Below are 25253 nucleotides of genomic sequence, written 5' to 3'. Positions count from 1 at the left end.
GCCCCTATATAAGGCGGAGCTGCAGGGTAACGAGCCGTCGCTGCCCGGGTCGCGTCTGGTGGCTTCGCTCGGGATGGTGCGTGGCCGGCCGCGCTCCGTGTGCACCGGGGCAGCCAGCCGCCCGCGCCGGGTGCCTGGCACGGAGTGCAGCGGGGAGCGCCCGTGAGCCAGGGTGAGTGCCGGCAAGGCGGCGGCGGAAGGAGCGGGCCGCTCCTTTGCCTGCAGCCGGGCGCCTGGTAGGCGGCGGGCCGCCTGTCTGCTCGCCCCAACGCGGGTCGCTCCTCTGCATGCAGCCAGCGAAAGCGGCTTGCTTCTCCCCGCGCCCCCTGTGGCCCGGGGCCGGGTCTGTGCGCGCTGGGGGCCGGTCGCTTTGTCCCAAGCGCCGCGGGGGAGGGCAGGCAGGGACGACGACGCTGTATTCCTCGCTAAAGCCTTTAGTAGGTGCAGCCATTTCTGCTCCCGTCTCTGTCTGGGTGCAGGGCAGCCCCCTCCCACGCTAGTGCCTCGAGATTGGGGGGGAGGGCGGGGGAGAAGAGACGACGCCTGTTGGGGAGGGCAAGAGAGCCACTCGGGGAGCTGTGGTAGGGAAAGCCCCGCACAGGCGGCTGCATTATAGCTGCTCTTTGTGTCTGCAGCGAGCTCAGCTGCCCGGATCTCCCCTGCACCCCCCGCGCCCCCCCTCCGGTTCCCGGGGGGCGGGGATATCCGCTCCGAGCGCAACCTACAAACAAAAAGGGGGGGGCGGCCTTGTAGCGTCCCTCGCGGATTCGGGATCGTGTCTGGCGTTTGCTAGCCGCAAAGCTCATCCCGCCCCTTCCTCGGGGAGGAGAGAGCTGGAGCCCCCTCATCCACTCGCAAGACGCGGGGAGTTAACCGGGATTGCAGCTTTAGCGCCCGGCGCTGGTTCGTGCCTTGAGCCCCTCAGTAACAGTGCACATCACGTAGCAGAATACCCTGTTCTGCAATGCTTTGCATCATCTGTACAGGTCGCCTTGCAACCACCCGCACCGTGTGATTCAGATGCCTCTCCTGGGTCACGGGCTCCTCTTGTTGTGCAAATACTCGGGGTGACGGAATCACTGGCTTTCAGAGATAAGGGCTGGCACAGATCTGTCTCCCTGCGCTGTCTGGCTACATCACGTTTTTCTCCATGTGCCCCCAGCTCCGCCCCGCCTCCGAACCTTCCCCCCAGTCTCACCTTGTGGATGTGATCTGTAACCAGTGCACATTGCTGCCTGACAAAAGTAGCATCTTTGCTTTCCAGGTTGTAGAAGAAAGGTTATATCCTTAAAAACGCTGCAAAATTCAAGAGGCAGAGGAGATTTCTTATTTCACCACCTCCTCCACACCATGGGGTGTGAAGTATGAAATCTTAAAAGGCATATTAAAACTACAGTTGCCATTCTGCATCATCTTCTTGCCTGTGCATTGTGGGTTACAGCTTTAAAAAAAACCTGTTACCTGTATATAGCAGTACTTTCTGGAGTAACCCCCCTTCCAAATCACCTGGAAAAAACTTGTGTTCTGGTTATAACTTCATTGGACTGTCTTGATATTAAACTAACTTGTCTGCACATCATAGCTGTTCGTACTGTCAGTGTAATGGTCAGTAGGACTACACGTTCAAAAGAGTCTATATCTGCACAGTATGTGCTGTACTGCCTAGCATATTTTCTTTCCTGGCAGCCATGTAGGTGCAGACCTGTCTGTAGACAAACTGTATACAGCTTTTGAATATAGTCAGTGGAGAATTATATGCAGCTAGTAACTGCCAGTCTACTTCATACTGCAGACTCCTCTGTAACCTGCAAGCAGGTTATACAAAAGGACAGACCAGGTTTTGCCCTTTCTATACCAAGGACCATCTCCGTGTGTGCAGACATAGTTATGTAACTATCTGTGTGTGCATGCATGCACACACACGAGACAGAAAAGCTAAGGGCAAAATATTAGTCTCTAGAGATTGTGCATAAAACACAGTGCAACCCTGAATAGTGCAGGAAAACACTGGCAGAGGACTTCTGCACAATGCACTGCTGTTGTGCTTTAGTGAAGACACTACCTATGCCAGAAAGGAGGAAGGGCTTTGGTTGGTGTAGGTAAATCACTGCTCCAAGAGGTGGTGCTTAGATTGATCAGGGACTTCTCCAGTCTTCTACTGCTGCAACAAACTGCATGGATCAGGGTTATTCAGTTACTACCTGTCAGTGCACTTCATTTTTGGTAGCTTACAGAGTCTAAACATTTTCAACTGCTGAAATCTATGGAGCTCTTAGATAAACAGCTAATAATGCGTTCTCTTAAATGACTTAATATTAGAGATAGATGTAAGTGAGGGTATCTAGCCTTTGTTTGGCAAAACTATATAGAGATTTCAAAGCTTTTTTTAAAAAGGGGGATGGGAGGGTGGTTCACAATGAAACACCTTGTCAAAGCTGTTCTTTTGGAATAAAGGGCTTGGTGCCAAGTAGGGCCTGGTCTACCCCTAAAAACTTAGGTAGACTTAGCTACATTGCTCAGGGATGTGGAAAAAAAAAAAAAATCACACCCTGTGTGACATCCTTAGGTCTGCCTAGCCCCCCCCACTGTAGGTGCAGTTAGTTTGACGGAAGAATTCTTCTGTTGAGCTAGCCAGTGTCTCAAGGTGGTGAATTACTAAAAATGGGGAGCGGGGATCCCTTCTGTCACTATAGTAAGTCACCACTACAGTGGTAGTGTAGGCATACCCTTAGATGTAGAGTATCTGGCTTGGGGGGGGGGGGGGGAAATCAGTATTCCACTGAAACATGCAATTGGAATTTGTACCTTTTATTAGTTTAGCAAACCTAATACATCAAGGCTGGACTAACAATACATATTAAAAAGGACAAAGTTGAACACAGGTATTTTTTGCGCTTTCTACAATTAGTGTACTGGGTCATTGTAATTTTAGTATGCCTCTTATTGGAGCTCCACAATAAGGTGAGATGGACACCAGACAGATATCCCTATGCATCAAAACTTCTGCAACAATTTGTGTTTAAATAAATGCCTTGTGTATTGACTTTGGCTAAAAATTGGGCTCCTGCTGCCCCTGAAGTAAATAGAAAGTTTACTACAGAGGTCAGAGGGAGCAGGCCGTTAGTATCTCATGCAAATTCCCCCCTAACAGTGTGTAATCTAGTAACATCTTAAATATGATTAAATGAGGCTAGTAACATGGAAAACACAGTCACTTGAGAACCACTCTGGCCTCCATTTGCCTACCTTTTGTCCATTGATCACAGAAATATAAAATCTGGTCCAATTGTAACTTTGTCTAAGACACTCAAAATGGATACTAGATATCTGCATGCAGTTCCATTGCTATATGATAGACATGAAAAGTGTGTGGAGTAGGAATATCAATTCAGGTATGCCAAGTTTAAGCTTTATTAACTAAGTTTTTAACCTGCTATTTGACAGCTAAACTAGTTTCCTTTTGAAGATTATCCAACAGGAAACAGATGGTGAAAAGCTTAGTTGGAGGGGGGGATGGGGGAGAAACGGAACAGACAACTAACTTACTTCCTGGCAGAAAGTTGCCCTTCAGAATATCTGCATTAAAGGAGTAACAAAATGAACCCAGTTTGTGAGTGAAAGTATACGTAATGGTAATCTGTCAATTTATTTAACTTGCACTTCTGTCCAAGTGATTGTAAGTTAAACTATCATATGAAGGTAGCACTAAGTCCAGACAAGTGAGGATTATTTTCAGTTTGAACACTATATTTACTCTTGGGGGAATTCTGCACTACTTTGTGCATGCAGAATTCATGTCCCCCACAGATTTTTGTTCCCCTGTGGAGAAAGGACTTCTGACAGGGAAGCCGCAAGAGCAATCATGCATCCCTCCTGAGCAGTGTGGGAACATCATTTCTGGCACCCGGAGAGCTGGCTGGTGGCCAGGACCAGCTCTAGGTACCAGCAAAGCAAGTGTGTGCTTGGGGCGGCACAATTCCAGGGGTGGCTTTTTTTTGGCTTGGGAAGTTGCCTTCTCAGAACTTGGGGCAGTAAGTTTTTGGCTTGGGGCAGCAAAAAACCTAGAGCCAGCCCTGCTGGTGGCTCCTACCCTACACCAGATTTAGCTGCTAGTCCTGTCTGGACTGGGGGCAGGGGAAGAACAGGACTTCCTCTTCTCCTTCAAGACCCACCCCCAGGCACCTCCCCCAGGTACAGGAACCCCACTTCACCCCTACTTCCTGCCCCATTGCTCCTCAGCCATGGGGGAAGGGGGGGAGAAAAGAGGTCACTGTATGGTGAGCTGCTTACTCATGTCATCCCCCTCAGTCCCTCTTGCAGCTGCACCCCACCCTTGTACCCAGACCGTACCCTGCTAAGCCTCCTGAACTCAGACCCCCATCCTGACTAGCCTTATTCCATACCACCCTGACAAGCCCCCCCACACCAACCCCCACTCCACTGAGCCCCAACCTGCTGCAGCTGGACCCCCACTTAGCCCCCCCACACCCAGACTGCCCTACTGAGCCCCAGTTACCTTCACTTGGACCCCCTCAGAGTCCCATCCCCCATACCTGGAACCCCAATGAACCCCCTGGGCATCCAGATCCCCCTGTACCAGGGCCCCTCACTGAGGCACCTGCACCCAGATTGCCCCACACCTGGGTCCAGGGGCAAGGACTGGGCATGTGTGAGAGTGTCTTTTTTTGCTCACTGTCTTGGTGTGCCTAGATCTGAGGGGCAGGGCCAGGCTGGCTCTTGGAATGTGTGATGTGTCAGGGTAATCGCTGATGGGGGGGTGGGGAGGGGAGGAGTCGGGGTGCAGGGTGGTTTCCCACCTCCTTGCACCCAGTGTCCTGTGCTCCCCACTGCCATGCTGGAGCCTCCACATTTTATTGACAAAATATTCAGAATTTTAGAAGTGTGCAGAGTTTTAAATTTTGGCATAGAATTTCTTCTGGAGTAAATATTCTGGCCACCAAGAGTAGTGTAACAGTCTCTAATTATGGCTGGTATTGGCACAGAAATAAGTACTTGCCTATAGTGGATGCATGATAGAAATGAATTCTTCATTTCTGTAAAATGCAGCAAATGAAGTTTGGACACCAGTACGTATTGGTGTCCAAATGATACACTTGGACCCCTAATGGATTTTCCCCTTGGTCTTTTTCTGGCTTCTTCACTACACATCACTTGTACTGGTGTTGAGTCTTGAATGGGGTTGCAAATTCACATTGCATTTAGAATGAACTATGGGCCACTTGCAGTAAATATGACTGCCAAGAAAAACAGAACGTACAGAGTATGCTTTTTAGGGCATGGCTACACTTGCAGCTATAGAGCGCTGGGAGTTAAACCCACCTTTGTAGAGCACATTGGGGAAAGTGCTGCAGTCTGTCCATGCTGACAGCACACTGGCGTGGCCACATTTGCAGCGCCATTGGGAGTGGTGCATTATGGGCAGCAACTCCCAATGTGACTGCAATGTGCTTTTCAAATGGGGCTGGGGTGGAATGTGTTGTATGTATGTGGGGGAGGGAGAGGGGGCTTTTGGGGTGCTGTGTGTCAGCATGCTGTCTTGTAAGCTCAGACCCCCCCTTACCCACACACCCCTCTTTCTCTCTCATAGAGAACAGTAAATGTTTGCTTTTTCTCCGAAACAGAGCTTTGAAAGGGCATTTCTGCATTCCTGTGCCCACTGTCACAACAAGGAGAAGAGTAGCCACTTACAGGATGTTTCCAGAGGCCGATCACAGTGCAGTAGTGCAACACCTTGTTCACACTGACACCTGGGCATTTCAGCCACTATGCAACAAGTATTAATAGTCTTGCTGAGGTGGAGTACCAGCGGCGCTGTAGCCGTGGAGTCAGAGCGCTCTCCGTGCCTTGCCAGTGTGGATGGGGAGTGAGCTAGGGTGCCCGGGGCTGCTTTATTGTGCTGAAACTTGCAAGTGTAGCCAAGGCCTTAGTTTGCCTTCTCCTTGCTCCCATTAAAGAAAGCTCCCCATTCTAAAACTCACTCTCAAAAGCTTGGAGTAGTTAGTTTGCAGTTACCTTAAATATTGGATTTAATCTCAGAGTTCCATTAACTTGGTTAATGGCCAAACCAGACGTTAAAATACCAAAGTAGCTGTATTTAGGAGGCATAAGCCTTTTTCCAAGTTCTTCAACTACAATTCTGCTATGGAAAGTATAACAATTAAAAATAGGCACTTACTGAAATCTCAGCCATTTTTCTTTAGTGAGAACTGTAGTGTAGTGCTATACACATTTAATTTTTATTAGAAGTTTTTACAGCCCCGATATATGTGCATACTTTAGTACTAACAGTTAATTCTGTTTAACAGCAGAATGTTCAGAAGTATAGTATTTTTCCTTGACAAGGAAGCCTAGTCTCTAAATACATCATCTGTTTCTATTCATCTTTATCAAGTTAGACTGGTTTCTCCTTTTTGCTTGCCTCTCCACACCTTTCCCTTAATTACAATAATCAGGGATATGTGCTGTGTAGAATCTGTGGTGTTCAAACAGACTGGGTTTTCTAAAAGCTGACATCTAGCAAATTTTTTTTTAATCTAGTAGCATCTCATACACTGCCTGGCCACTACAAAAATAAAACAAGGACTTCTGAGGTCTTTGGAACAGCTTTGAATAGGGAGGTTAATCAGTAACCTCACAACAGCTATCACTTGCAGATAGCAAAGAGAAACTTCTTGGAGCAGAATGTTCAGAACTGAAACTTTGAGACTAAAAAGCCTTTGTGTGTCCACTTGAAATTTAAATATTAGTGGGTCTCTACTTAATTTTTGATAGAGAGTGAATATCGTACATGTGTCAGCTTGGATGGAGACTTGGGTGTGAGATCATGATATTGCCTCAAGAATAAGATGGCCAGTGGCTGGTGGTTTTAAAGTTAAGCGTCTTAACCAGTGGTAATTAATAGGAAAACCATGGGCCAAATCCAGATGCTTTTGAGTGGACCATGAAATCTTTATTTTTTGTATTTTCTCTGGAGTCTGGACCTTGACTACATCTTGACCAAGAAATTTGGACCTTGACAAAATTGATTACCCCTGGTCTTAAGCATGCTACGTCTTGAGCCAGGGTGCATTGGGGACTAACTTGAAATATTACAAATTATGTAGCTAAATGCCAATAATCTGGAACAGTGCACTTTGTCTTTTTAAAAATTTTACTGTGTACATCCCCACTAGGACTGCGACTGCTATTACTATAGTGTGTAGACAACCCAGGTTACTCCTGAAAGCAGACTTGTATCTAAATATCATTCTGATCACTCTGATTAACAGAATCCATAGAAATACTTACACAGATTGTTCAGACCTCCCCAGGTCTTCTGACTTCTCTAGTAAGGAAGGCCCAGTCTATTTGTCATGACTAAGAATGCCTATACTAGTGTCAGGAGCTATGATTGCAGCTCATATAGGCATATATCTGAGCTAGCTAGCTTTGCTGCAGCTAGATCAATGCTCAGGTAACCATAGCAGTTTAGCTGTGCAACCGGCTAGCCGTTTGCATTTATACGCAGGGTCCCAGGTAGAGTTGTACTCAGGAGGCTAGCTCAAGCTGCTGCCACAGCCACAATGCTATACACTGAGCTAGATCAAAGCTAGCACCTCAGGTATGTGCCTACATGAGCTGCAGTTACACCTCCTGCTTTAGGGTATAGCTACACTGCAGAGTGAATAAGAAAAGTGAACCTTGTGTTCTCCCTCTCCTTGGATGACATACTGTTCTCCTTTTGTATCACTTTCCCCTCTCTTCCAACCACTCCCCCCCCATGTAAAAGATGTTAAATTTTAAAAGACTTTGTACAAAAAAATCTAATCTGTCTACCACAAGAGTGGGCAAACTTTGTGGCCTGAGGGCCACATCGGGGAATAGAAATTTTATTGCGGGCCATGAATGCTCACTAAATTGGGGCATGTGGGGGGGGTGAGGGCTCTGGTTGGGGGTGCAGCCTCTGGGGTGGGGCTGAGGATGAGAGGTTGGGGGTGCAGGAGGGTGCTCCAGGCTGGGATTGAGGTGTTTGGAGAACAGGAGGGGGAATCAGGGCAGGGGTTGGGGCATGGGAAGAGGCTCAGGTGCAGGCTGTGAGCAGCGCTTACCTCAAGCGGCTCCTGGAAACAGTGGCATGCCCCTTCATGTGGGGCAGCGCCCAAGCCTTGGAGCAGGGCCATGCAGCTGCTTCTGGGAGCTGCATGGTGTGGCCCGACCCGGCACTCTGGTTGGAGCAGCAGAGTGGGGCTGAGCTGTGTGGTGCCCTGCAACCCGGCACCCTGGCTGGAGCGGGGTTGGCTTAAAATGGCTCACAGGCTGGATCTGGCCCACGAGCCATAGTTTGCCTACCTCTGGTCTAGCATATCCAAAGTCTGTCTCACTTTGGAGTTAAGGTGTTGATAAGTATTTGGAGTAAATAACCGATACTTGAATTTAAATCTTCCCTTCCATTGAATATTACTGTGGAAAAAAAGTCAGTGTTCTTTGGAACTGCTAGAATTTATCTTATGAAGCAATTAGCTAAATCAGCATTTTCTTGCTATAAGTGTGCTGAATGTTCCAGCACATTTTTCATCCAGACGCCAAGAAACCCTAAGAATGAACTAGTCTCTTTGGAACCAGTTGTGGGCTACTTAAAGTAAAAGCCCAAGCCACTAGGAATTTGGGTTGTTAAGGAAGGCAACTCACTAGTATCTTATGGAGAAGGTCAGGGAAGAGGTAATGGGTCCTGCACTAAGACAATACTTCAGAGGCCCCATACAAAACATTCTCTAAAGAGCTAGATTAATTCAGTTGACTGCTGGTGCAGAGTGGGAATGGAATTGCATGGCTGAGAAACATAAGAGGTGGAATCTGAAAGGGAAGAACCCTTCAGAGATACTGGCATGAGACCTAGAACCTCTTTGTTGGGAGCTCATGTAAGTATTAACTTACATTTACAGAATACAAGTGTGCTGGGCACTTGTCAACTAAGTTACTACATTACAGTGCTTCTTGTAATAACTACAAATTCAAAACTAGGATAATAGTTGTGGCATGTGACAAAGCCATACAAAGTTGGCCCTCTTTTTATGGCAGTCTGCCTTAAATAATATCAGTTCATTTAAATCAAAAAGATAAAATAGTGACAAAACTTGCCAAACCCTTAAGTCTTAAGTGTCCAATGGTGTGGTGCAGCGTAGCGTGGCAGTAAAAGTCAGTTCAAGGTTACCAAGCTAGATTCTATAAAAGTCACTCGTACTGGCAGACTGTTAATTGGAATGGTCAGAATAAGGCAGCAGATATGCCTACAGCATGAATCAGAGAACAGGCTCAACAATGAGTGGCATAAAATGCAGAAGAGGGAATTGGGTAAGCTATATGTAGCATTTGAGTGTATATGGTTTTCAGAATTACAAATGTAGTTCCTGCATATAGGTTTGCCTGTGACAAGCTACATAAAAAAAGCTCATGCCTACTTAAGTATCTATCCAAATCTATCTGCAATCCTACCTCAAGTTTATTGCATTAAAGTTATTCTACATAAGGTTGGTCTGCTCTGTTCCACCAAGCAGCTGAATTGCTAGCATTCACGGTTTTAAGGTGTTAAAGGACTTGAAAGCTACTTTGAGAGAATACTTAAACTATTTCAAGACCAGTGTGAGGCCAAATCTTGCCATTTTCTGGTTGATGTCTGCTTGATTCATGTGGTTGAAGTGAGCAGAATTTGGACCTTAGTCTGTGGTGTAGTGTTAATAAATGTGGTTCAGTCCCCTTTTCCAGAACGGAATGCTGTCATACTATTGCACAAGCTAGAGACCTACCAAAGTGAGGCTTTGCTGAAGAGATTTGAGCTGGATATGCTCCTGGCCTGCATGCAGTGCTTCTGAAAGTCATAGGCTGTGTGTGAATGGGCTTGGACTAGAGGTTATTTTTTAAAAGCTTAAAATAGTCATCTTCAGTGCATTCTGAAAACCACCCAGTTTTGACTTCCTGGCTTCAATTTACTCACCTTGGGCTTTATGCAAGAGCTTACACCCTAGTTTAGCTGTAGCATTGTACCATGAAAACTTTAAAAATGCTAAATGAGGAGAATAGTTGCAGGGACTAGTTAAGCCACAGCCCTTGTCAGGTAGGTGATGGACTTTCTCAGGGGTGTCCTTTTTAAAAAAAGACGACAAAGTTTTCTTGGCACTTGATAGGCCAGTCCCCATAACTTTTCTTGTGATCTCGGAGCATGGCTTCCCATAGCAAAGTCATTCCAAATACAGATGTTAGTAGCACTGTTCTGCCTCTCTGGTTTGTACTCTAGACTCCATTTTCTTCATATTGCACTAGCATCCAAAGCCCGAGTCAGATGTGGATTAAGTGCTGTACAAACACATTGGAAGACTGTCCCTGTCCCAGAGTCCCACAGCCTACTTGGGAAGGGATGAGTTGCCAAAACCCACTTTGCCTCCAGCATTTATAATGCTAAATATATTATAAAGTGTTTTTAATTTATAGGAGGGGGGTCAGACTCAGTTTTGCTATGTGAAAGGGGTCACCAGTACAAAATTTTGAGAACCACTGATCTACATTAACGATACCCTCTTCAAGGCAATGATGAGGTAGCACTTTGTCTGCAAGCTGTTTTACAGTCCATCTGTAGCTTATAACTTGTTAAGCACTGCCTCTTAAAAGATAGATACTTAGCTTTGGCCACTGATAATATGCAGAGCAACTTGAAGTTGTTTTCCATGCTACAAGAGACCTAAGAAGCAGATTTCTTATTCCAGAGCCAACTCAGAATACTGCAGAAATGTTGAGGTATTCTTTCCTAAAAGCAATAATTAAAGCATTGGTGCGGTCCTTTCAGATCCCACTTCTGCAGTGGGCCTCAGGATGTGTGTGGGCAGACCCCTGCACCCAACTTGTCCTAAGACCCCACTCAATCCTGGAACACTTCTTAGGCCCAGGTTCAGATCCCTAAACTCATGACTTGACTTACTAGTAAGAGTATAAGGGAGCCTTGTGCCATAGGTCCATGTCCACTTATTAACCAAATGGGAAATCTGTTCTGCCTTCAAACAAATACAATTGAATCTAGTATTCAGAACTCCTAGCTTGCTGATGGCATTAAACAGCCAGCTATCTGACTTGTCATGCCACCCTGCAGTGCCCTCTGCTGGCCTGGCACTCTGAGGTTGACCACCTCAACTTTCCACACACCACTGGAGAAGTGATCATCTTAACCCATTCTGAGGTGGCAAAAATCCAATTAAAAGCTCTAAACCAAAATGGTTCTTCTGCTCTTCAGCTTGCCCTCTTGGCCCTGTTCCCTGTACCTCTTTGGGCTTCCTTTGAGAGTCTTTATGGTTCTGGGATGGAGCATTCAGTGCCCAGGCTGGGTTCTGTGAGGTACTGTTCTGAGCCCCTTCTGGGCTGCGTTCCCTGCTCCTGTATATAAAGCACTGGGCTGCCAGGCTGGCTCCTGTGGGGTATTAAGCCTCATGCAGACCTTGGCTCAGTCCCTCCCCAATCACAGCCCTCAAGGTGGTGTCATTTTATAAGGCCCAGGTCACCATGAAGCTAGCCTACCCCCTCAGGCTGGGAAACAGCTAATTAATTACAGCAAAGGTATGGCTGGTTCTATTGGCCCTTATAGTGAAGGTGTCACAGGGTGACTGGACCCATCAGGGTCACACACTATCTCAGATTAAGTTTCACAAACACCATGCTACTGCCAGTCATTTTTTCCATTATATTTAAAGTCATATTGTGACTTGATATTTGGGATACTTAAGAAACCATGAGGAAGCTTAGTACAATTCCAGTAGACTACACTACTAGAAGTTATACTTCAAATGGCTCTTGGTAGGCTCCTAAGCCTTTTTCTTAGCTTGGTTGTTTGTTTTTGGCATGACTCACTCCTTGCAGAGAAGTTAAGCTGCCATGTCTGAGGCAGAAGTCCCACAGCACCAGTCAGTTTGCTGTAAAGCTTTGAGTGACCAGCCAAGGGGCACAAGCCTGGCTTGTCTGTTTGCTGATGCATTTGTGCTCTTTAAGGACCCCAAATACAAGTTTGTTGCTTCATCCTAGAGAAGAAATCTGAATAGCCACCCTCCTCCCTGGGACCTCATGTTTTAACTGTTTCTCTAGAGAGACTTCCAGGATAGACCAGACCTGAATTCTTGAGTTAAGAAACCAAGTATATGCCTCAAACAAAAAAACCCACACTTCCATACCTCCTTAAATTACAAGAGCCTAATCCTGCTGCCACAAAAAGACAAGTAACATCCTTGGACCTCAATGAAAGCTACCCCTATCCTGTAATGAGATATTAGGGGCCATCAGACTTCAGCATATACCATAGTCTACATTATCCAGCTAGCATTCTCTAAATAGTATATAAATTCCTTTAGTTACCAGTTAGGCTCTTGTGGGTTTTATTAAAAAAAAAAAGCCTGTTTCCATGATGGTTGCTGAAACATCTAGACTATGCTTCCTTGCTATATAAATTGTCTGAAATAATTTATGGAAATAACAAGCTAACAGTTCATTCACATGCAGCCTGCCTCAGATGCGACTTCTGCTGTTCACCTGTGATGCTCTGCCCATTTTGGTTCTTTGTTAGTGTATCTAAGGCAAACTAATAAGAGGTTATTTTAATCAATTTAAAGGATTACTGTTTTATCTTAAATGTAAACATCAGCATTGACCTGAGGAATGATCTGTTTCAATAATACCCCTCATGCTACAGTCACTGTCTTCTGACCATACTCACACATTCACTATTTAGTCTGAGTGCATAGAACACCTACAGCAGAACTGTAGTTCTGTAGTTCAAAGGTTTTTGGGGGCACAATCATTCAGACAAGTGGGAGGGCTGGGTTGTATTTTGACTAGGAAAGAGACTAAGAACAGCTAAACTTAACTATCACTTCTGCCAGGGAGTGAAGTTCCATTTTAAGAACCTGTTTGTGCTGCCCATTATTGCAGGATATATTTATGCATCTGTCTCACAGGGTAAAGGTGCTAGATTAACTCCCTTGGTAAAAAGGTTTATCAGTAAAAGAGGAGGAAAATCTAAACCAAAAAAATGTAAAGTTTCTCAGTTACCTGCAAGTGTTGCAGTCTCTTCATAGCCTACTGTCAGTCTTCCTTAAAACTTCTTATTCTCCCCTAACTTGGGGTCTGCCACAAGGTTTTATGTATTTCAGAACCACCATGCTGAGTGGGAATTGCTGCAGCTGAGACTCCTGATTAGACACAGGTGGGTTAACAAGGTTCTTTCTGATGTCCACTGGTAGCTAGAAAATAGCTGCCAGCTTAAGTCCCTCTCAGGGTGGTTATACCTGGTCCCTGTGTATATAAGAGAAGAAAAATGGGGAAGCAGAGGAAAAGAATCTTCTAGTGGAAGATGCTAATCTTTCCCTTCCAACTTCACTTGGGTTGTAGCATAGCTGCACCACTCAAGTAACCTCTTATAAAAGGGTAAAGAAATTATTTTCTGGGAAGAATTGAGAGCACTGTAGAGGTTTTCTGATTTTGTTTTTAGAAAGAGTGACTATTTTTTCTTTCTTTCACATCCCATCCATATCCCATGTGCACACACCACATGAAGGAGCTAGTCATTGGAGAAAGAAACTCCTGCACCCTTGGAGAGGTGAGAAACAGTTCTCAGTCCAGCTATACATTCAGGTTCCCCTAAGGAATGGGATGGCAAGAGACCACCCATCCCCTGCTTTGAATCTTGACAGAAATGTCTCCTTCCCTAGACAAAAGGGAAGAACAATATCCGTTTTAAACAGGGGAGAATTATCACAAATAGAAGCTTAGGCCACAGTCCTAGAAGCTGATCTGTATGGATGTAAGTGTTGTCCTGAGTGGGTCAGCCTGTAGGATCAGGCCATTTAGTCTTAACTGCAATTTAGTTAAAAAATACAGCCATCTGGTGCTCTGGGTAGATGTACAGTTTTAGCAGTCAATGAATTTGATCTGACATATAGGCCCCTTCCAATCACCTTACCTCAAAACTGGCTTAGATATTAGATCTTCATTATAAGACTACACTATCAGAAAGGTAGATCATAGTTATCAGAAGGGAAATTGCAGGTGTCATTATTTTACATTGTGTACAAACAAAAAATAGCTACACTGACTATGCTATTTCTTTTTGTGTATCATTAGCTGAACTGTGGACTTGCAACTGGAATTTAGTAAATATGCTGGGTTTGTACAAAATGTAACCAAAGGCTGTTGGGTTGCACAGCAGTGCCTGAGAGCAGAATTAGGCCTGAAGAATTTGTACTATTGGTGACTGTGCTTCAGAAAAGAACCCATTTTGGCTTTAACCCCAGATCTAATTTGCAGGGCTTGTACTTAAAAACAAGCTGTTTTTATTTGTAAATAAAGTACATTTGACGTGGCAATTGAGACATGGAACCCAATGTCACTTGTATATTTAATGGCTTTTTTTTTTTTTCTCTGAGTGCAGCTGCACAAGTAACAAGATAGCGAACAGTGGTTGTCCTGGGTGTGTGTATCCATGCTTGTCTAAAGGGTGGCTAGAGGATGGACTCTGGGCAATGACTCCTCCTGACGTGCGTATGAGCAACATGATGGGGAGAGCTAGTCCAAAGACTAGCTTCCTCTGGTGGAGGGGAGAGACTTGTTTTCCTGACCATCTCAGCCCTTGATGCTTTCCATTGACCGTGCAAATGTTAGCATCTCACTTTCCTCCTACCATCAGCTACAGCTTGCAGTTCATTGCTGAGCCCAAAGCAAGTAGCTTCCTGCAGCAGCCGAGTCCCGTAGTTGGAGTAGAGTGAGTGTTAAATCTGTCCGCCCAGGCTAGGAGGCTTGCGTCCAGCTGAGGCGCAGAGTCATGAACCTGGTAGGCCTCAGCCTTGCCTCTAGGTTCATGAGTCCTTGATGTTTTCCTCTGCTCTGACAGCAGCAGAGGGTGAGAAGTCTAAAGAAATATTAACCATCAGCTGGGGGCAAAAGACCTATGGTACAGCACAGTAAAATGAGTGGAAACTTGCTTTAAAGATTTTTGTGAAAGAGCATCCTCTTAAATAAGGAGTCCTGACTTAAGGGGGGATAGGGGTTTTTCTGCTTGCTACTGCTGATTAGTCTGGGTAAGTTTGAGAGTAATACCCACAAAAACTGTAGCCCACCTTTCATCCCTCCCCTCCTTTTTTGCATACTGCTGCCTCTTCAGTTTCATTTTCAGCTTCCTTTAACTTTTTTTTTTTTTTTTAATTTTGCTCTTCTAGAGTGAGGAGGGAGGGAAGCTTGAAGTAATGACCCTCTTCCATTCCTGCCAGAATAACCAGGAGGAAAGTCTCACTTCGCTCAAAGCCAGCATCGGCAGCTGTCTTTTCCTAAAAATACAAGTAAAACTGCATTTGTTGTCACGACTTAAGCAAACAGGTGTTGAATGTCAGTAATAAATGACTGCGTGGCCAAAGCAGTTGTATTATTTTGTTGTAGATAATTAGGTTCATGGGTCACAGTGGGTGTTTTGTTTATTTGTTTTAATCCACTGCATTGAGCAAGTTCACAAAGCAAACAACGGCAGCTATTGCCTGATCACAGTAACTTTACTAAATGGTGACAAGTCAGGCTCTCCTCTCAAAGCTCAGCTAGTGGAGTGGAAGCCAGGAGTTGCTCCCGTGTGTAGGCTTCCTGACTTCACCAGTTGTGGCAGAGGTGAACATTAACCTTCTGATTGTACTGCCAGGGCCATCCCTAGCTATTTTGATGCCCTACACAGCCCCCAGGCCTCCACGGGGGGGGCTGGCCACTTCCTGCTGGAAGTGGAGTGACCGGCCCCAGCCTGCTCTGCTCCCCTGGCTCCCAGCTGCGCTGCTGGCAAGTGCTGGGGGGCAGTTCCCCCCTCCCCCCCAAGCCTGGGAGCCAGGGGAGCGGAGCAGGCTGGGGCCAGGTCACTCCACTTCCCACAGGAAGTGGCCAGCATCCCCACTCCCACGGAGGCTTGGGGCCCCACACAGCCCCTCTGCGGAGGCCTGGAACCAGCCCACCCCACTCCCGCGCTTCCCTATCGCAGAGGCCTGGGACCCCAGGCTGCTCTGCTCCCCTGGCTCCCAGACTTGGAGGGTGGGGGGAACCGCCCCCCAGCACTCGCTGGTAGCGTGGCATGGCTGGGAGCCCAGGGAGCGGAGCAGAGCAGGCTGGGGCCGGGTCACTCCACTTACCACGCTGGGAGTGCATAGTCAGGCTTGGCTGCAATCTTCAGGGGAGTGGGGGCGGGGAAAGCAGGGGCTGGAGCAGCACGCAGCTGCACAGGGCACCAGGAAATTTGGTGCCCCAAATTTCCTGGTGCCCTACGGAGCTGCGTGCTTTGCGTATGGGTAAGGACAGCCCTGGGTACTGCAGTGGGGCACAGTGGATGGAAGGAATGAAGTAACTTGACAAGTAGGACAACTTATTTAGCAGCTGGAGAGCAGTATTCTCCTCCTTCTCACATAACCAAGCTGTAGATGGCCAGTGATGCTGTCATGCACCAGTGTCACACTTGCTGGCTCTCTGCCAACTACTGTTACAGCAGCTATTACTTTTCTGACTTGACAAAACTTCTTTCAAATGCTTACAAGTTTTAGGGTATCTTCCAGCTTTTAATATTTGTGTTAGCTGGTGGGAGTTCTTTATTGGTGTTCCAAGAATATTGCTAAACATGGCTGTACACATTAAGATAATCATAGCATAGAAAATAATCTAGATTAGTTTCTGTACCACAATTCAGGTCACATGATCTTTCAGTTTTACAGCACTTTCTAAAAATGGGGAGGGGTGGTGGAAAGCACTGCAGTCTAATCCTTCCCTATTTACAGGTTAATTGTGACCTTCACCTAAGAGCTATTATTATTAAATTCAATGTTTCATGCTTAATTTATTAAACTGCCACTGTCTTCCTGATTTATTTGTCTTAGAGGAACATATTAACATAACCTACATCTTTCACCCTTCTTCCCCTCCCCCCAGCTTTGCATTAGTAGGTGGGGCATGGCTTGTGCTGACATCATCACCTTGTTTCTGTTCCACGCTTCAAAGTGCAATTTTGGTTCTACTTGCACAGGGTTTCGTCCTGAACTGGTTTGGAAGTATATCTATACTTGCACTTAAATGTTTTAATGAGACTATGAAATTAGCACCTGATTATGAAACTGCTGAGAACTTACATGATTGAAGTTGGCATGTGCATACGGTATCTTATAAACCCCATAATACTAGAATGTATAGGCGTCCATTAGTAGTACAGGAAAGAATTTCCTCCGATCTGGGGATGGCTCTGGTATGATTGTTCGCCAGCGGGCAGAATGGGCTTCGACTTGAACTAAGGCAAAACTCTGCAACCACTAAAGTTGTTTGATTAAATATAAATTGTAATGTTCCCTTCCCTAACTAGAAGTACTTACTGCCATGGGCAGGCTCTAGAGATGACTAGGCTTGAGTGTCTGATTGGAGAATATGTGTTGGCTATCATCTCTTCAGGTCAGATAAAATCCATTCAGGAACTCACTGTAACCAACACTTAGAGTACAAGGCCAGTAGGGATCATTGTGATCATCCATGCTGACCATCTGTATAGCACAGGTCACAGGACTTCCCCCAAAATAATTCCAGCAGAAGATCTTTTAGAAATGCATCCAAGCTTGATTTTAAAAATGGCCAGTGATAAGAGAAGCCACCACAACCCAGTGTAAATTGTTCCAATGGCGAATCACTCACCATTTAAAAACTTTACCAAATTTCCCATCTGAATATCTAGCTTCAACCTCCAGCCATTGAATCGTATTTAGGACCCTACCAATTTAACGGTCATAGGATTTTAAAAATTGTAAATTTCATGATTTCAGCTATTTAAATCTGAAATTTCAGAGTGTTGTAATCTGAGGGGTCCTGCCGCAAAAAGGCGTTTGGGTGGGGGGGGTCACAAGGTCATTGTAATGGGGGTTGCGGTACTGCTACCCTAACTTCTGTGCAGGTGCGGGCGGCAGCGCTGCCTTCAGAGTTGAGCAGCTGGAGAGTGGCGGCTGCTGGCCGGGAGCCCAGCTCTGAATGCAGAGCCACCGCCAGCAGCGGTGGAGAAGTAAGGGTGAAATACCAAACCATGCCACCCTTATTTCTGTGCTCCTGCTTGCAGAGCTGGGCCCTCAGTCAGCAGCCGCCACTCTCTGGCAGCCGAGCTCTGAAGGCAGCAGCGCAGAAGTAAGGGTGGCATGGTGTGGTATTTCATCCTTCCTTCTATGCTGCTGCTGTGTTGCCTTCAAAGCTGGGCTCCCAGCCAACAGCTACAGCTCTCTGGGTACCCTGCTCTGAAGGCAGCACAGAAGTAAGGGTGGGCAATGCTGTGACCCCCCTGCAACTCCCTTTTGGTTCAAGACCCCAAATTTGAGAAATGCTGGTCTCTCCTGTGAAATCTGTCTAGTATAGGGTAAAAGCACATAAGACCAGATTTCACAGTCTGTGACACGTTTTTCACGGCTGTGAATTTGGTACGGTCCTAATCATGTTGTATAGGTTTCTCTGCTAGATTGAAGAGCCCATTATTAAATATTTGTCCCTCATACAGGCATTTAAGACTGTAATCAAATCACCCCTTAACCATCTCTCTGTTTAGCTAAATAGATTGAGCACCTTGAGTCTCACTATAAGGCATGTTTTCTAACCCTTAATCATTCTCTAAATCCTCTCTAATTTATCCACGTTCTTCTTGAATTGTGGACACCAGAACTGGACACACTATTCCAGCAGCTGTCATATCCGTAAAATAACCTCATTAATCCTACTTAAGATTCCTCTGTTTATACATCCTATGATTGCTTTAGATCTTTTGGCCACAGCATCACAGGGGGAGCTCATAGTTATCCACAATGTCCAAATCTTTTTCAGAGGCACTACAGCCCAGGATAGAGTCCCCCATCCTGTAAATATGGCCTACATTCTCCCAGATGTGCACATTTACATGTAGCCATATTAAAATGCATAGTGTATGCTGGGTAGACTTGGTGTAAGCAATCTAGATCTGAATCAGTGACTTGTGCTTTTTCATTATTTGGCTATACATGGCTCAGGGCTCAAAATTGCAGTGCAGATGTTTTGGGCGCTAACTGGAGCCTGGGCTCTGAAACCCATGTGAAGGAGAGTCTCAGAACCCTGCCTCCAGCATGAGCTCTAATGTCTGCACTGCTCTTCTTAGCCCTGCAGCCCAAGCCCTGTAAACCAGTCAATAGACTCTGGCTCTGAGACTCCATCCAGAGGGTGCGTGGGTTTTTTTTTTAAATGTAGTGTAGAAGTACAGGAAATGACCATTCATTTTTAGTTGGGTGATCAGTTCCTCTCGGTTCCAACAAGGTGTAATATAGAATCCCCCCCCCATGTTGGCTGCAAATCTTTGAGTTCAGAAATTATCTATAATGTTTAGAAATTCCAAGGATGTTTCAGTACTGGAAGTATGAATATGTCCGTCACATTGACGTCCTCTATGATCAGTCTTTTTTCCATTCTCATTGTAGAAAGGTGCATAAGGAGGCAGTCATCCTCCTGTTCACTCTTGTGATTTAGTGATCCGTACCAGACACTGACTAATACCTCATCTTGTGCTTTCAACATTGATTCATAAGCATTCAGGATCATCTGAGTCATTCAGGACTTTGGTTCAGTAGGAAATGTACCACACGTAACCTGTGCGTTTAAGCGAAGGCAAAATCATATTGAATAAAAAGTTTTAACACTTCTAATATATGACCATGCAAATTGAAAGGCTTTATATGAAAGAGGGCTAATATTTTTTTCCCCAGGCAAACAAATGAGCAAAACCAAAAAAATGGCAAACTTATGTACAGATCAGCAAGAGGGTGGGTTGCCAGAATCTGTAGCACCAGCCACGTAACACTAAAGCTACTGAATAAGGCAAAACTGTAATATCCATGTACAATTGCATTACTCATCTTATTTCTGTATTTCAGGAGTTCCAAGATGCCGCCTCAGACATCTCAAAACTGATAGCAAGGACTGAAGAACCACTTTTAAGATCGGAGAATTGACCTGAAATACTGACCATGTCTATTATGGATCATAGCCCCACCACTGGAGTGGTGACTGTAATAGTCATTCTGATTGCTATTGCTGCTCTTGGTGCCTTGATACTGGGCTGCTGGTGTTACCTGCGTCTGCAAAGGATCAGCCAGTCTGAAGATGAAGAGAGCATTGTGGGAGAAGGAGAAACCAAAGAGCCTTTCCTTTTGGTGCAGTATTCTGCTAAAGGACCTTGTGTAGAGAGAAAAGCAAAGCTGACTCCTAATGGCACAGAAATTCACAGCTAACTTTGAGCAGCACAGATGTGTATCTGGACTACACTTAAGATGTCTGTAATCAGCAGAACTGATACTGTGAAGAAATTGGACATACATACTGCTCTCTCTTAAAACACCTTGAGATAAGACTTCAAAGTTATGGTTTTATTGGTTTGCCACTGCATGCACTGAGAAACTATACTATCCATCAATCCTGTATTTTAACTCCTTAGTGCTAAGAGGTGACTTCTCTGGTATAAAGTCCATTGCTGGCAATGGACGTGCAGGCATATGCTGGCATGAAAAGACTAATAGCATTTTTGTTACTTGAATGTTTAGCTGAGCCTGTTTTGATGGAACTGCTACTGTAATGTGAACTACTTAAAACTGTGAACTGTAAATAGGTTGCCAGGAGTTCTGGCTTTTTGTTATCCAGCATATGGAAGTGGTATGAAGTTATTCTTAGTAACACACATTTGGACATCTGAGCCACATGATTACAGATTGGATGCCAGACCTTCAAAACCAAATCTGCAGTTAAAGTCTGTTTCTGCTATGAAGTTCTGAGTGCATAACCATAAAGACAGAATGGTTGCTTTTTATTTTTTGGTTTTAAACCTCTTATGGGACTGATTCAGAACACTCTCTCTGAATGCAGGTATATATAATCTCATTAAGGTAATTGAGGCAGAAAGGATAGGGGTTATAAGGAAGGAACTGTACCTCTCTTCCTTTAGGGTAGATTAAGCTGTTAGCAGCTAATACTGTGATTGTCCTAGCCATGTAGCTACTGCAAGGAAACTGCTGTTTTAGCAGATTCCAATCTGGGAACTAATGATGGCTACTTCATGCATGGTCCAGAAGGTTTCCAGTGGAGTTAAAAATAGCAGTAGAGCAGATCTTTCCCTCCTGTTAGCAAGCATGTTAATTACAGAAGTGGTGTTTTCACTAGAACTGGCATTAATGTAACTATTCCTCTTTTTTCCCCCATAACCACTGTTTATATGTGTACCTAGTAGTTGGGGCATATGTAAACATGAAGCTAAACAGCCAATTGTGCAAACTGTTTTTAGTCTAGATACCAAATTGTCTACAGTTAATGTATTTTGTAGATAAGGTGTTTTGGATTCTTAACTTACAGGTCAGACTGAAATTTGTCTTGTAACAGCTAACTAAATTTTGGGTGTGTTGGAAAGAGGGAAGGGAAAAGCTTGTTTGTGGGTAGGTATAGGGTTTTTTAAAAAAATATTTTGGTGTAATCTTTAGTACCTTCACACAAAAGGCCCCTCATTTCCTAACCTTTCCCTTCTCTGTACTACAGAGAAACCTATAACAGGTACTGGGAGTGAAAAATTATAGGCCGTAAACAGTACCACAGGTTCTGAACAATCATTCAACCATGGCTAAAATGTTCTAGATTTCCTAACTTTTAGGCCTGCATATTCCACTAACTACCCAGCTTTTTACCAGTTCATATGTAGCTAAGGAATTCCTTTAGTTTAAGTTAAACTCCCTAGCAAACTGCGATGCAGAGAGGGTGTGTGTGTGTGTGTGTGTGTGCACAAGTACTAGATGATGCAAAAGGTCAACCACCACCATCTGGGGGGGGGACGGGGACGGGGACAGTTATTTTGCTAAACACTGGTGTGAATGATGGCTGATACATCGCGAATAACACTATTTATTCTTAGCTAGCTAGGCCTTAATGACTTTGTCTGCAAGCAAATGATAGTTCACTTATGAACTAAATTGCTAGCTCCCTCCAGGACAAGCTGCTGAGTTGCATTCTTATTCCTGTGTGCACTGATTAAACTGAGGCTAGAAAATGAAGTGTCTTTCACTGCAAAGGCCACAGCTTGGCTAAGCAAATCCATTGCTACTAATGGACAAGCGCTTCCTTCCTCTAAGTGCAGTGTGGAATACAACTGCCTAGGGAGGGGGCATACACTGTATTGTATACTAACTGGCTCCAAAGATGCCAATTTTAATTTTTCAGCCCATGGTTTGAGGCACTGGCCTATACATGCACACTGGATTCTTAACTGCATATGCTGGGCAATCAATAAGTAAGACTTTGCTTGTTTGGGATGCCAAACTTTATTCTCCTTCCCCCACTTGTGGGGTTTTTTGGGGTGGACAGCAGGCAGAAGGAACACTAGTCGGATGCATAAGGAGGTTGGATGAGATTATTCTGCCTTTTGTTCCCCATAATGAAACATCTATAAAAATCTGTTCCCTAACTTACGATTCAAAGACAATTGTAGGTTAATTGTGGCACATGTAAAAGTGGTATGCAGAGTTGCTGAAATCCTACAACAGGAATGACAGAATATTTTAACCATTTGACTTTTCATTCAAGTTTACTAAATAAACAAATTCATCATTTCCAGCCAATTCTGTAAACAAAGGCAAAATGCAGTGAAGATGGCTAACTTCAGCTGTTTCTTAGAAAAGTATATATTGTCAAAGTTCCTAAATGAACACTTCCTCTGGGAGACATGGGAAGAAGCCAGTGCAAAAATTGGTCCTTTGGTAGGAGATGCTTCACTCTGCTTTCCCTGGGAATTTACTGTTTTTAACCTAGGTTAAATTAATAAAATGGCTATCAAATTAGTGCAATCAAAGTGGAAAGTGTTTTCCATATCTCCATTTAGGTTTCAAGATCTGGTAAATTGTTTGAAGTATTGCAGAAATTCTGGTTTGATTTTTCTAGACAATTGGAAAATATTTTATTTACAACAAATAAAATTTGCATAAATACCTTCCCAATGCAGTGTCATTCCTGATTTTTTTTTCCCCAACCCCCCCATAGCATAAATAATTATTCTGTCCTGTTTTCTTTATGCTCAATCACTGTGGTATCAATATTGGAAACATCAAGCCTTTCTCTTTCATGTAATCTGTCTATAGCAGTTAGAACTGGGCCAGTATTGTGGGTGGAAAGAGTCTCCTCTGACTGAATGGATTTCTTGGTTTCATCTTTGTTCTCTAGCTTCCCCTCCATTGATGCTAGCAGGACTTTTAGTAAAGCATTCTCTGTAAGGAGGTTTTCTGATGCATCTGCTAATTCTTGAAGCTTCTCAGCCATTTCTTCTAATTCTCTGTTCTTCTGTTCAGATAGTGCCTGTAATTGTTCACTGTGGAGCTGGAGAATACTGTGCTGCTTTTCCAGTGTATGCTTCTGCTGCTGTAGTTTATGTTCTTCTCTTCTGGCTTCAGAAAGTTGGGCTTCCAGCTGATCTTGAGCCTGGTGTAGTGCACTGACTTCTGATCTCAATTTCTGAATCTCACTCCTTAAGTGGGAGATATGCTCTTGCTGTAACACACTCTCTTTCTGTGGACATTCTTTGGTGCAGGGCTCTGAGTCAGGTGCAGCTGAAGGTAGACTTGAGTAATGTAAAATGAATTTAAGCAGATTAGGAAGAGTAACTGAAAAATCTTCAGGAAACTTCACACTCTCATCCTTCCTATGAAAATATACAGGTAGATTAGTGCATTTAAAATGTCTTTGGCTATTATCTGAACACTGTAATTCGGTTTAGATTTTAAACTGGTGGTATCAAAACTAAATTTCTAGATATCACTTCTATTTAACTACTATTCTGTACGCTTTATTTTGAGCAAGAGAATCCTAATGCTTTTTCCATAATATAACCTACACCAGCATTATGGAGGGGCAAATTAAGATTATTTTCATGCTTCCAAAAATTAACACTCCACATTAGGATACAGCCTGCTATCCATTAGATAAACCTCATTAAGTTTCCTTCCTGCCTTCAGAGAGGTAATAATTTGACTTTTTTTTTAATCTTTAGTTTTTTTGCAATGCAATACTACTTTTCGATGCATCTTTTATTTTCCCACTTAAACAGTACTTTACCTTAACATGAATACAATAAGCCAGTTATAGTTCTGATTTTCATCCTCACACAAATACCACTGAAGAATCCATTAAAGTAGGGGAAGAAAAAAGTTTATACTAAGTAATCTGAACCCCACACTACACTACTTTCATTCAGCAAGAGGCATTCTAAAGATGTCAATGTCTGCTACCAATACTGATGCCTTCAGAGCATAGATACATTAACTACTAATACCTACTTCAGAACCAGATGTCGTTTTAGCAAGCAATGGGTTCTATTTTGTCATCCTATTATTTGGTGAAAACAAATGGAGGCTGGAAGATGGCTAAAACTGGTTTAGCACATACATGATACAGAGCTTGACTTCACAATTTCTCCTTGTGAAAAACTTGATTTTTCAAACAGACCTGACACGTGTTTTCCTCTAGTAAACTTGTCCCAAGTTTTACTTGATACATGTACTATGCAAAACCTCTTGTCCAAGACTACTACTCCCTCAAAGGCATTTCTTCAAAAGCAGCTTCTTCTCTTTCCCTCCCCCAAACTACAGCCCTTCCTTCCTACCACTAGAATACCATGTATACAATTCTGGAAGCTTAGACTCAGTAGTGTTGCAAGCAGAATTTAAGACTTACTCTATACAACGGGATGGGAACCTATTTTTCCATCACTATCTCAAAATGTTGAGGCCCAAACTTCTTAGGGGTTACATTCTGCTGTTACTTAAATTGACTTACAGTAGATCTAGTCCCCACTCATCAGAATTGTCCACTTATTTGAAAACTACTTATCTAGCATCTATCACCACCTACACCACTCAGACATCACTTAATTCAGTATATGGCTGATCATTCAGCAAGCAAACCATTGCTTGAGCATTTTATAACTGTTCCATGGACTACAGTGGCAGGCAGGTTACATGTATATAATTCAAGACTGTATTAGATGTGTTTTCTAATCATTGGAAACCTGCCCATGTTAAAGGAGCTACCTCATTTGTTGTACTCTAGCCCCTCAGTGGATCTGCTAAAGTTACTAAGAGTCCCTAGACTTGTTTGAGAGGGGAGACAATGTTTCTCTGTCCTGGAAGTTCCTTTTGCTCTTT

The 25253-nt window shown here is 44.3% G+C and overlaps 2 protein-coding genes across 11 annotated transcripts in view; one reads left to right on the top strand and one right to left on the bottom strand.

Moving 5' to 3' along the window:
- Positions 1-23054, top strand: SNN (stannin). 9 transcript variants are annotated; one of them, XM_073362421.1, is made up of 5 exons: positions 1-172; positions 13182-13234; positions 13586-13627; positions 15243-15362; positions 19959-23054. In XM_073362421.1, exon 5 carries the CDS (start codon positions 20052-20054, stop codon positions 20313-20315), a length of 264 nt encoding a protein of 87 aa, XP_073218522.1. In that variant the 5' UTR covers positions 1-172; positions 13182-13234; positions 13586-13627; positions 15243-15362; positions 19959-20051; the 3' UTR covers positions 20316-23054. The 9 variants fall into 9 exon arrangements, with proteins under 9 accessions (XP_073218522.1, XP_073218524.1, XP_073218525.1 ...); XM_073362423.1 differs by having other exon boundaries at positions 13166-13234; XM_073362424.1 differs by lacking the exon at positions 13586-13627.
- The window catches only part of TXNDC11 (thioredoxin domain containing 11), a 100810-nt gene continuing 98541 nt past the window's right edge, over positions 22985-25253 (bottom strand). For both annotated transcript variants that reach the window (XM_073362418.1, XM_073362419.1), the window contains one exon: positions 22985-23752. In XM_073362418.1, the coding sequence (XP_073218519.1) occupies positions 23107-23752 (646 nt within the window). In that variant the 3' untranslated portion in view covers positions 22985-23106. The remainder of the gene's footprint in view (positions 23753-25253) is intronic.

The sequence above is a fragment of the Lepidochelys kempii genome, chromosome 10, assembly GCF_965140265.1.
Source record: "Lepidochelys kempii isolate rLepKem1 chromosome 10, rLepKem1.hap2, whole genome shotgun sequence".
Lineage (NCBI taxonomy): Eukaryota > Metazoa > Chordata > Testudines > Cheloniidae > Lepidochelys > Lepidochelys kempii.
This window is presented reverse-complemented; position numbering and strand designations above follow the sequence as displayed.